Here is a 13,310-nt window from a genome sequence, read left to right as displayed (position 1 = left end):
AAACACAGGTGAATGAAAGGACAATTAAGAGTTAAAGTAAAACTAGGTCACAGGTGAACTGAAAACACAATGAAAATCAGACCAAAAACTAAACATAACCATAACATAACTCCCCCCTCCTGGAAGGCGCATCCTGTGGCGTAACAGTACCATCAGGAAAGGAGGGGCCGGGCGCCCTGAAGGCTGGTGCAGGACTGGAACAGGGTGGTGACAAGGAGGGCCTCCAGCGTAGGAGCCATGGTGGAGCAGGGAGTTCAGGTTCAGATCAGGAGACTCAGGAGGCCATGGCAGATCCTCTCTTGCCTTGGCTGGCTTTGCCACGGGAATTTGGACCCCCCCCCCCAAAAAAAACATTTATTGGGGAAATCTAGGAATCCAAAGGCTCTGGTGGGTGCTCTACAAGTGTGTGGGTGGCTAAAACAGGGTGCTCAGGAGACGAAGGCGGACTGGACGGGACCAGCGGAGGTGAAGGAGATGAAGGAGAAGAAGGAGGTCTGGATAGGATGAGCGGAGACGAAGGAGATGAAAGAGGGCTGGACGGGACCAGCGGAGGTGGGGGAGACGAAGGAGATGGAGGAGTGCCCTAGAGTGGATTCTGGGATGAGGATGGGTACCGAGAACCCTGGGGACAGCACCATTTTCATTATTGCTGAGAGACATGCTGGAATGGACTCTGAAGTGAGCTTTGGGGCTGGAGCCGACCCTGGGCTTAACTGGGGACTCCCCTGAAGCGCTTACGAGGTGCTGGCACTGGAGTAAGTGTCATATGGATGTCCGGCGGGCTTGACTTCCGAGAGGCCGGCCATCTTGACTGCTCAGAGGCTGGTGCTCCTGGGCTGTGGAATCCAGCGGAGCTTTGGAGGACTGTGGGGACTTTGGGGTTATGCAGGCAGAAGGAGCCATTGGAGAGGTATGTGGAGGTTCTCTGCGTGGAGTGAGTTGGGGAGATGCGGCGCATTCCTGCGGGAGTTGGATGAGGTTAGGGAATCTTTTTTTCTTTCTCAACCTCAAAATCAGAACCATTAAAGAACAGTTTGAGATTAATCAACTCAAAGGAAAGTTACCAGTCGGAAGCTCACAGCGGTTTATCTCGTCATCTAATCCCAACAGGAAGCACGCAACTAGAGTGGCATCATGCCAGCTCACCCGATAGAGAGCTCAAGAAACCCCTCCACATATCACTCCTATCTGCCCTGCTGTAAACCCCACAGCGTGTCCTCAACTGCAGACATCGTCCTTTGGTTCGTTATTCAGTTACAGTTAGTGGTATGAAGGAGATGTCACAATGGAGATCAAAGAAAAAAGTATTTTAATAAATGTAACAAATACATGGGCCAATTTCCAACTTAACATAAATGAGAAAGGACTTAGCGGAGGTGAAAGAGATGAAGGAGACGAAGGAGTGCTGGACAGGATGAGCGGAGACGAAGGAGATGAAGGAGGGCTGGATGGGACCAGCGGAGATGAACGAGGTCTGGACAGGATGAGCGGAGGTGAAGGAGACAAAGGAGGGCTGGACGGGACCAGTGGAGGTGAAGGAGACGAAAAAGGGCTGGACGGGACCAGCGGAAGTGAAGGAAACGAAGGAGATGAAGGAGGGCTGGACGGGACCAGCAGAGACGAAGGAGATGAAGGAGGGCTGGACGGGACCAGCAGAGACGAAGGAGATGAAGAAGGGCTGGACGGGACCAGCGGAGTTGGGGGAGACGAAGGACATGGAGGAGTGACTTCCGAGAGGCCGGCCATCTTGACTGCTCAGAGGCTGGTGCTCCTGGGCTGTGGAATCCAGCGGAGCTTTGAGGACTGTGGGGACTTTGGGGTTATGCAGGCAGAAGGAGCCATTGGAGAGGTATGTGGAGGTTCTCTGCGTGGAGTGAGTTGGGGAGATGCGGCGCATTCCTGCGGGAGTTGGATGAGGTTAGGGAATATTTTTTTCTTCCTCAACCTCAAAATCAGAACCATTTAAGAACAGTTTGAGATTAATCAACTCAAAGGAACGTTACCAGTCGGAAGCTCACAGCGATTTATCTCGTCATCTAATCCCAACAGGAAGCACACAACTAGAGTGGCATCATGCCAGCTCACCCGATAGTGAGCTCAAGAAACCCCTCCACATATCACTCCAATCTGCCCTGCTGTAAACCCCACAACGCAAGTGCTATGAAGGAGACGCCACGATGGAGATCAAAGAAAAAAGTATTTTAATAAATGTAACAAATACATGGGCCAATTGCCAACTTAACATAAATGAGAAGGGACACAGACTAGGGGAAAACTGAGAGTATTTGAAGGGGAGCAAACAAAGGAACTGATGAGATAATTAACCAAACACAGGTGAACAAAATTACAATTATGGTAGTGCCTTCAATGTAAAAAGTGGTAAGTGCTGTTTCCACCTGATTTACCCAAAAACAGTTTGTTTTGTCTGTATAATTGTATGTAATTTGCAATGTTAAATAATATTTTTGACTTAATAAAACCAGTTTATTTAGCTAATAGACTTTCTAGGTCTTTTTTAAGTATTCAGTTCCAATGGTATACATACGAACACAAACTCAATTCTGGATATTAAATGGAATGATGTGTATGTAATCTGAATTAATCAGTTCCGGTGTGAAAGGAGCAAACCAAATCTATGATGCTGTTCAGTCATCAGAACACATGAAAACACTGACAGGAGAGTGATATGTGTGTGTGTGTGTGTGCGTGTGAGTGTGTGAAAGCATGAGGGTGTGTATGCTACACTTGAGAGTGACGCTAATGCTATAAGCAGCCAGTGAATAGGAAAACAGCTGAAGGAGAGAGAGAGAGAGGCTGCAGGATGCTGAATACATGCTAATGTCTGTGTGACACATGAGAGGAGAGCAGTGGGACACACATTTACACCTGATTTACAACGTAAAAGTGGTGCAGACATTTCTAACCTAATGTGCGAGGCTTCCACTTTCATGCACATCTTTGATATTACATTATTTTAATGTATTGTTGTAAAAGTAAACACACTGGTTTGAAGCACCAATAGTTTTACTGTTTATTACACTTTATTATTCTTCTATTTATTTATGGCTAATGAATCCAAAGTCTTGAAAATAGCTTACTTATGCATTTCAAAATAAGGTGGATACATTCAATGATTTAATTGTGCCGTCACTCATAACCAATACATCAACATTTATATTAAATATAGAAAAATATACTGTGAAATGAAAAAGGTTGAAATGAAAATATTGATGCTCATTACTACGCGTTTTTATATTGGTGCATGCCAATTAAAATGATTAAGATAGTGTTAAACCTTTGTTATATTTTTTTTTCCTACTGTTTTACTTTTTGCATTAAATATTTAATTAAATTTCATGGCATATACAATTTTCATATAAGCGGAGATGAAGGAGGACTGGAAGCGGAGAAGTATAAATAAATTATAGCTAACAAAATTATATCACCTACTACAACACACATTCACTTACACAACAGTTCTTAAAAAACAAAGGCATCACCGAATCAAAAAAACATGCCCACGAAAGCTATTTTTATTCACACTCCCAAATGAGCTCTTTTCACTCGACTCACACATATCGCATTACTCTGAAATTGCACTATGCACAAAACAAACTATTTAGAAAGCGCTCGACCATCCATCACGACTGACTGAACTACACTGTTCCCTTTTCTCATCCAAACATAAACTCAAAGCTCGCCTTCGTCTGCATCAGTTTGACATGACAGCTTCCACCTGGCCAGCGGAGGAACGAACGCCATCTTTCTGCTGACTGCATCAACAAAGTCATTCGATACTAGAGGACAAAGTGAACAAAGCACAGAAATCTGCTGCCCGTCCTGTTCCAGCTCCGTAGAGAAGACATCTTTACTTGAAAAGGTCTCTCTCTGACCGTTTACAGGTCCGTGAGCAGATGACCTTCAGAATCACAAAGCTGCACATCTGCATTGCTCCCAAATGCCCAAATTCCCAACAGAGGTGGGATTTCTGTATTTGGCTTGTGTTTTATTTACAGTGCGTTTCTGCTGAGTTTGTAAGTCTTTTTAAAATGATTAAAAGAGCTATTTGTGGCTAGTGAAATCAGACTACACTGGTCATGTTCAACACTTAATGTTTTCTTGACATTATTTCTGAGAAAAATGCTTTAGTTGGTTAAAAAAGTTAAATATGTTAAATTTCTAAATTATTAAATATTGTTAAATATATAAGAAGAAAACATGACGAACTTACTCTTGCTAATATAACACTGATATTGTTTTAATCTTTAAATCTGAAATGTTAAAAGTAAAAAACATTTTATTTTTACATTTGACACATTTATTTTAAGGATCGGGGCTCAGCTACACTGAAAAAAAATAAATAAAAATAAAAATCTAAAATTACATTTTACTCAGAAACTACTAGTAAATTTCACACGTAATTACAAAGAATTACATAAAATTAAATGTTACATTTTGAAGCCTAAAATAGTATTTTCGTGTAAAATGTACAACAACAATCTTTGTTTTATTTACAGCTTTAAAAATCATTTTATAAAGTGTACAACAAACCTTTAAGTCATAGAACGCTATAATATTACTTTTGTATTATCAGTAAGAATAAGCTGCAAGTGGCTGCAGGTGTGTTAAGAGGTCTGAATTGGAGTGCTGACCAATTAAAAGCATTCATGGATAAAACTGCTGAATATATGCAAATAAGCAGAAACGAGGCAAAAATGAATGCGAAGTAAACACTCAGACTACAGCTCGACTGCAGCAGCCAGAGATCTCACGTGTGATCGTCTCAAGTGTTTCCCGCAGTGTCATTCATAATCACAGAATCACAGAAAACAGCTTCTGTCATAACAGCTGAAAGCAGCTACCTTCACCCATCCAGGTCTCCAGGTGAGAGCGTCCTCCCTCTTGCCCCTCGCCGTCCGGCCGGGCGACATCAGTCCACGCTCAGCTCGCCCCGGGTGATAATTCAGAAACAGAGCCCTCGCTACCGGAGAACCTCCATAAAGACGAGCCAGCCTCGCTTTGCCATCCATCAGCACGTCCGCAGCTCTTCTGTGCTATCCACCGAAAAACCCTTTTCCGCCTCTGCTTACGCCGAGGTTATTTTTAAACAGCTCGCCCGAGAAAGGGCACTGGTGTTGAGATCAAGTTTTCTGGCTCTCAGCATTTCTGGAGACCACGCCAGCACAAAGGCAGTGGGGCTGCGGAAACTCAATCTCTGGCTTTGGCTTAGTGCTAACAAAGGGTTATTTAGGGGTGCTTCTGCTGAAAGTCGTGATCATTAACAGCTGATCTTCACACCACATCACATCTGCGTTCTGTCATCGATCCGTCCATATGGAGGGATTTGAACGCTTGTCTGTTGTACTTGGGTGGAATGACCTTTAATCCATTCAACATCTTAATCTAATTTCTGAATGCCGAGAGAAGGACAAACCATTTTGTGACCAGAACGCAAGATAAGAACAGCAAAAGCACTTATTATCAGCCTGTAATCCTTGTCATATCACTTCAGAGCACTGGATATCAGTGAAAAACCAAATGTGAACATGTGCTGCTTCTCAGCTTTTTCTATCAAATACACAATCTATGTTCATAGCTTTATCTTTTAAGTCAATTAGATGAGCTATAAATGCCACATGGGGAAATAAAGAAGTCTATTTCATGCTTTTAATAGATCTTTGAAACCTAATTAGGCACTGGTAAAACATCTACGATAGTATGATGAAATATTAGAGATATGTTGATATGCAAAAACATTTAACCAATTTAGTTAGCATTTACCTGCAGGAGCGAACTAGCCTCAACTGAACCCCTCCAACAGATCTAACTTGTGAAACTGACTAATCTCATTTTAAGAGCTCGATTCAGCCATATTTCATGATAATGCACTAAATGCAAACTGCATCTATAGCCAACCATAAAACAGTTACATAGTTAAAAGCAGCAGTCCAGATGTTGTCGGTGACCTCTGCCCTCTGTAGTATTTCATCATCACTGTGACATCAGACACGCTGGAGGGGTTTGTTTAATGCTGACTTTACATGGGCATCTTCCCTGATCACGTGACCTTATGTGTCACAACAGCTTTAACCTCAAACACCAAAGCCAAGGGTGTGTGTGTGTGTATGTGTGTGTGTGTGTGTACTCACATTGGCAGAGGGGTTTCGCACCGTCACGCTCGGCGTCGTGGCTCTAAGCGCTCCACTCAAACCATGATAGTATTTGAAGCACACCTTGGTCTCAGCTGCACGAGAGAGAGAGAGAAACAGAAGGACATGAAGGTCAAGACATCTTCGACTTACACGCTGATCCACGACTGAGGACCAAATCTCCTCTCTCTCAAACTCAGAAGTTGGTGTTGTTATATTAAATACATAATCACGCCAATTACCCATTATTACAATTACAAAATAACATACAATTGATGAATAAATAAATTGTCTTCAGTATATGTGTGCAGAGCACTCAATGAGAGAGTTAAAGTGCTGCTATAGGACATTACTGACAAGATATTCAGAGTGATTTTGGTCTTCAACAAGTCCTCCAACTCTTTTTTTGTGAGAAATGGAAAAGAATGCATTAAATTGATCAGAAGTGTCTTTATGTTTCAAATAATGATCTGTGAATCCTGAAAAAATAAACTGTATCACGTTTTCCACAAAAATATTGAGCAGCACAACTGTGTTCAACACTGATAATAATCAGAAATGTTTCTTGAGCAGTAAATCATCACATTATTCTGATTTCTGAAGATCATGTGACACTGAAGACTGGAGGAATGATGCTGAAAATACAGCGGAGCATCACAGAAATACATTACACTTTAACACAGATTCACACAGAAAACAGATGATTTACAGTAGAATAATGTTTCACTGTTTTTACTGTATTTTTGTTCAAATAAATGCATCTTTGGTGAGCAGAAGAGAGTTTTGATCACTTGTGTACCATTATTATATTTGTATCATGATATTTCAATGGGACTCCAAAATGCTTCAAAGAACACCATGGTATAAAAATGGTACATAATCCAAGCAACTATTGAGAAGTTTGGATGGATATCGTACTCCGATCGGTGAAATGAAAGCTGACAGCTTGTTAAAGTCAGTGTCAAAGTGAACAGGATTTCATGATACATCTCCTCGAGTGCGTTTCAGATTTCAATTTCATTTCTCAAAGCATTTCTGAACAGTGTGTGTGGCATATGCTAGCAAAACACAAGGCATTAGATCAGCTATTGTCATGTACAGTATGAAGAGCGATGTGATGTCAGAGGAATTCAGAGGTGTGTGTGTGTGTGAGTGTGTGTGTTGATGGATGTGTGTGTGATAGTGTGTGTGTGTGTGTGTGTGTGTGTGTGTGCAGATAGACCGTGTTCCTCCAGGTGAGCTGCTGAACTAAATATGTCTGGCTTGATTTCACCTGAATAATGCAGAGCAATTTTTTTGGTAGTGGCTTCAAAAAGTATTTTTTTGACCCTTAAGTCTCATTCCTAAAATGTTTGAATGATATTACATCACATGTCAAAATATTAAAGCAAATGTCATTTTTTAAAGATTGCACTAAAATCTGTTCATTTAAAAATTGTGCTGAAATAAACAATTCTTTTTCATTAACTGTACAATTAATAGTAATAATAACATCTATTTAAATCAATTTCCTTAACCAAGAGCTATCAAGGTTAATATCAGTGAAGACCATAATAATATTATAATATTCTTCTATTAGATAAAAAGTGGCAATTAGAGCTAATCAACATTACATCTGATTTAATGTATGTCATAAACCTTTTAAGCATTTAATAGCCCTAAACTGTTGAGGAAGAAGTCAGCCTATTTATAGATGCCTCATGTACATTTTTCATTACAATATTTGTATTTTATTTTTATGTTTGTGTTAGTTCTTATTAAGTGCCAAAAATGAATGCATTATTTTTCCCAGCCCAAGTTTGTATCATTATTTGTGGTACAAGCTGCAAAAATCATCAAAATTAAACAAACCCTTTCGTTTTAATTTAAAAAAATGAGTTACACAGTACATAAATAGTTAAACTGAATTTCACCTCATCAGATAAGATTCAACATATTACTGTAGTTGCTCTGAATTTGCCAAGTGTATGATGTATTATGTAAATGTGATTGATTTATATTATAACTGTGTCTTTCATCTCATCCAGACTTCACATAAATACTAGATTCATCATTTTTGTTAGGAATTCAGTTCTAAGGTTTTAAGTGAACAGTGTGTCTCTGAGAAAACACATAATGAGACGGAGGAGACCGTCATGGAGGATATAAAGGCAGATGGCGCGCTGAACATCTGAATCTGGCAGGTTCTGAGATATGGAAAGAGATGCATGGAATGAGAAAACAGATTTATATAATCACGCCAACCAGCATGAAGGAGTCGAGCTGGAAGACTCCCTGATCGAAGACGAAGACAGAACTGAAAATGTGCAGACGGTGAGAAATATCCACTTCAGAAACTGCAGAAATACAGCGACCGTGTGAATCCTGAAGATGAGGAATCCATCGGACTCCCGACTGCTTCAGTGGCTGTGGTGAAATCGGACTTGATTGCTTTTTTGGCAACATCAGCGATTAGCAGAGGAATATGTCAAACCCGAACCCTGAGGCGACTCTGTAAAAGAGCACTAATGGAAGAAAGAGACAAACAGACAGGATGAAACAGGAAGAGGAATACTGACCCTCCATGAAGTACAAGCTGGCATCGATTCTCCACACGATCTGGCCTTTGTGGGAGCCGCTCACACCACGACTCTTATAGTCCAGAAAGTTTTCTGACAGAACCTCGTCTGTAAAAGACAAAGAAAGAGATGATGCTAAACTACAGACACAGAGAGTTAGTGGTTTTCTCCTGTTCTGCATCTGTTTCAAGAACAAATACATTACAAAGGTTGTTAGGAACTTATCTTATTATGTCAATGCATTGTTTGGAGAACCATTTTTAAGAATATACATACAGTATATAATATATATATAGTACAGACCAAAAGTTTGGAAACATTACTATTTTTAATGTTTTTGAAAGACGTTTCTTCTGCTCATCAAGCCTGCATTTATTTGATCAAAAATACAGAAAAAACTGTAAAAGCTGAATTTTTAGGATCATTATCACATGATCCTTTAGAAATCATTCTAATATGATGATTCATTATCAAAGTTGGAAACAGTTCTGCTGCTTAATATTTTTTCAGAACATGTGATACATTTTTAGGATACTTTGATGAATAAAAAGTAAAAAAAAAAAAAAAAAAAAAAGAGAAGCTATGTTTTTAAATTATAAATATTTTGTAATAATATACACTACTGGTCAGTAATTTGGGGTCAATTCTTTTTCTTTCTTTTTTTTTTTAAATAAAATCAATACTTTTATTCAGCGATGATGTGTTAAATTGATAAAAAGTGATAGTAAAGAATACATATATTATTATAATTTTTTTTTAAATAAATGCAGTTCTTTTTAACCCTTTATTGATCAAATATATTAGCCAGCAGAACTGTTTCCAACACTCATAATAAATCAGAATATTAGAATGATTTCTAAATGATCATGTGATCGACTGATGTTACACGTGACACTGATGCTGGAGGAATGATGCTGAAAATTCAGCCTTGCATCACAGGAATAATTTTTCTTTTTTTAAGTATATTCAAATAGAAAACTATTATTTTAAGTTTGAATAATATTTCACAATATTACTGTTTTTTTTTCCCCTGCATTTTTGATCAAATAAATGCAGACTTGATGAGCAGAAGAAACTTCTTTCAAAAACATTAAAAATAGTAATCCAAAGTAATTTCCAAACTTTTGGTCTGTTCTGTATATATATATATATATGTGTGTGTGTGTGTGTGTGTCCTCTGTTATTAAGAGTTATTAAGCAAATGAAAAAGACACTATCAGTTTTTAGATTACAGACTATTTATTTAAAGAAAACTTTGCATAAAGGTATTATCAACTGCGTTATGACAGATATTACAGAATTATTTGATATACTGCTTTATATAATATGTGTGTAAACATGGCCATAAATGGATATTGAGACCACACGTAATGAAAAAAGAAGTGTAATATTATTAAAACAATATTATTATTAATATTAATAACAACAACAACAATAATAATAATAATAATAATAATTAATATAAATAATGTGAAATATACTTTTTTTTAATAAATGTTTTAATATATTTTTAAATGTTATTAATACTATGATGCTAAGTTGCTGCTCAGTTATCAATTATTGTTAGTGCTCAATAATTAATAATTGATTATTTGATTAATATAAAGTTCTGAAGAACAGCATTTATTTGAAACAGAAACATTATGAATGTCTTTATTGTCACTTTTGAACAATTTTATGTGTCTTTTCTGAATAAAAGTGTTTACTTATTTACATTTTTAAAAATCTTACTTACACCCGAACTTTTGTAATATATAATGGCTTCCAAATTATTCAATGTGTTCAACACTGATAAAAATCAGAAATGTTTCTTGAGCAGTAAATCATCATATTATTCTGATTTCTGAAGATCATGTGACACTGAAGACTGGAGGAATGATGCTGAAAATACAGCGGAGCATCACAGAAATACATTACACTTTAACACAGATTCACACAGAAAACAGATCATTTACACTGGAGTAATATTTAACATTTTCCACAGTATTTTTGATCAAATAAATGCAGCCTTGGTGAGCACAAGGTTCAAAACATTTATAAATATGAATTATTAATACTGGCATTACATCGTGCATTGATCAACCAATCAAAACCCAGGATCTAATACCGTCCAGTGAGAAACCCACATCTGTTAACTATGAACGAAGTCAAAGGTCATCTTCTCACCGATGAGGTACATGCCGATCCAGTCTCCGGCGTCCACTTCCTCTCTGATGTCCCAGCAGATGAGCATGTCTTCTGATTGGCCGATGCAGTAGAGGGAGGAGCTGACGGTCAGCGTGGAGCGGCTCTGTAAGGACACCAGGTCCGTGTCGCTGGTGGATCGAGCCGAGCTGAAGCGTGTCTCGCTCTTACACCGACGCCGGCTCTGAGAGCTCCGTGACGGCGAGGCCATGGCCGCCAGACCCAGAAACCTGCTCTGGTACAGGTTCTGCAGGAGATAACGCCACACACACAGTCACATGCATCCTCACTATCTGAAACCAAGTGAAGCCGTCTAACCGTTTCATAAAAGGGTTAACATTCTTTCAATTTCTTCTTCTGCTGCTATGTATATTTGATTTGAAAAACTTGACACAAATTCACAAGTCTTAGTGTTCAAAAGCAGGCAAACTACTTTAAACTTTCGCTTCATCTTGGAATTCCAAATGGATCAGAATAAGTCAAAAATGACAGCATTACAGCATAATATCAGCAGACACTGGCTTTTTTCCAGATCTGTGTTTGCTGTTTGGATCACATCTTTCACCCTAGCATAAGATCATGTACCCTGGTGCCTGATGTCCACATTATTGGTCACTCTGTCCCATAAAGGGTTAAAAAAAATCAAGTTGAGTTTTATATCACTGATAAAAATGACATTTTGATGAGTTAAAATAATGTAAAACATAAATAGCCAAGGCTTACCAATTGCCCATATAATAACTCTATCTCCATATGTTTTTAGCCTCATTTCTATAAATAAACTGAAGTATACATATAGTGTGAGGCAGAAATGAAACATTTTAAAAACTGGCACGAGAAATATTTTATAATTTACATCAGAAAATAACACTACAAATATTTATTGAAGCTCTAAACCCATTCTGAAATGAATGCAGAATCTGCAAATGAATGCAATTTCAATGCATTTGAACTAAAGTTTAAGGTTGCGATAGCAAAATTGTGGCAACATCAGCATGAGAAAATCTATCAGGATTCCCAATCGTGTGGATTTCTCTTGAAATGACTGGATTTGACTCTGAAGACCACACCTTTACTCATAAATAAACCAATTCTTTCTGCTATTATCGTAATAATTTAATCTTATTCAAAAGTAAACTACATGATAATTCTGGTAAACGTCATATATCTCATGCTGTCCAAGCTATTCAGAATAATAAGTGGCCCTGAAATGTGTTATTGATATTTGTTGTTTGTGGACATGTAACACAGATCTATGAGTGATAATCAGGAAATACAGTGCTTTCCAGAAGACGGAAGAGAAAAGATCATGCAGTGAATGGAGAGGAATATGCAACACCCAAAACAATTAGCATTCCATTACTTCCTTTAACTGGAATGTGAATGAATATGGATCTATTATGATGTGTATGGTTTATTATCCAGTCAGGGTATTAATAAATCTGCCGAGAAGCTTAAACATCATATGCACAATAATGAGGTTTTCATGATTCGTTTACACAGGGTTTCTGCAGGTTTTGTTTTTAAAATGTAATTATTAAAAGACATTTATTAAGATCAATTATAGAACAATAACATTGACTGTTCCTATCTGTTCACTTCAAAAAAGTTAAGCTCTTCCTTAATATTTGTGTCTTGTTTTCCAGAGCAAATGTCAAAGGATTCATAAATCAAGATACATTTTCCTGAGAAACAAAATGACATAAGAAGTCTTGTTTTAGGAGAAATTGATAAAAAAAAAAAAAATGAAACGAGAACAAATATCTGTCAATTAGTTCAAACAGAAAAAAGAAAAGTGAATTCAAAGGGAAAACACATTTTCATAACTCTTGTTTTAAGCATAAACTCGCATCATTTTATTCATTTTTCTGAAACAACTTAGTTTTATATGCTCAGTTAGCATCTTGAGTAAATGTATCTTAATTTAATCATCTTTAGATATTTGTAATAGAAAACAAAACAGAAATACAGAGGACGAGATTCATTTCAGCAATGCATGCAAGCATTTAATCCCATCTTTAAGACCGTTTTAGGCCTTCATTTGTGAAAGGGTGAATTAAGACTTTTTAATTCCTGCAGAAAGCCTGGTTAGAGTTTTATACACAAGATCATCGACCATCTTTGACTTCTTTTGACACACAAGCCCAACATCACTATGCCCTAAAGAGTTCAGCATTATCAGAAAGGTGTGATGTAACACTACACAACTGTCAACATATCTCTGACACACACAGACCTTAAAATAGTGAAGCCTCTGGAGCTGCCCCACGGTAAACGGAGATAGAGAGTGTCACAGAAAGCAAGAAGACTTCAAAACAAGCCCAAAATGACACAACACTTATCTCCTCTGAGGCGCTTTCAAAGCTCTCCCTTCACAGCTGGAAAGAACAGCGCCTTCTTTACCCTCAGAACACATTTG

At 38.0% G+C, this 13,310-nt stretch overlaps 1 protein-coding gene across 1 annotated transcript in view; it reads right to left on the bottom strand.

Annotated features, from left to right (window-relative positions):
- Nucleotides 1-13,310, bottom strand: part of hecw1a (HECT, C2 and WW domain containing E3 ubiquitin protein ligase 1a) — a 58,397-nt gene that overhangs the window by 39,512 nt on the left and 5,575 nt on the right. The window contains exons 3-5 of the mRNA XM_026238241.1: nucleotides 10,874-11,138; nucleotides 8,708-8,815; nucleotides 6,150-6,244 (exon numbers count right to left, since the gene is read on the bottom strand). Of these exons, the coding sequence (XP_026094026.1) occupies nucleotides 6,150-6,244; nucleotides 8,708-8,815; nucleotides 10,874-11,138 (468 nt within the window). The remainder of the gene's footprint in view (nucleotides 1-6,149; nucleotides 6,245-8,707; nucleotides 8,816-10,873; nucleotides 11,139-13,310) is intronic.

Source organism: Carassius auratus, chromosome 49 (genome assembly GCF_003368295.1).
Source record: "Carassius auratus strain Wakin chromosome 49, ASM336829v1, whole genome shotgun sequence".
Classification (NCBI taxonomy): Eukaryota; Metazoa; Chordata; class Actinopteri; order Cypriniformes; family Cyprinidae; genus Carassius; species Carassius auratus.
The sequence above is the reverse complement of the archived record's forward strand: the minus strand, read 5'-3'. Positions and strand labels throughout refer to the sequence as shown.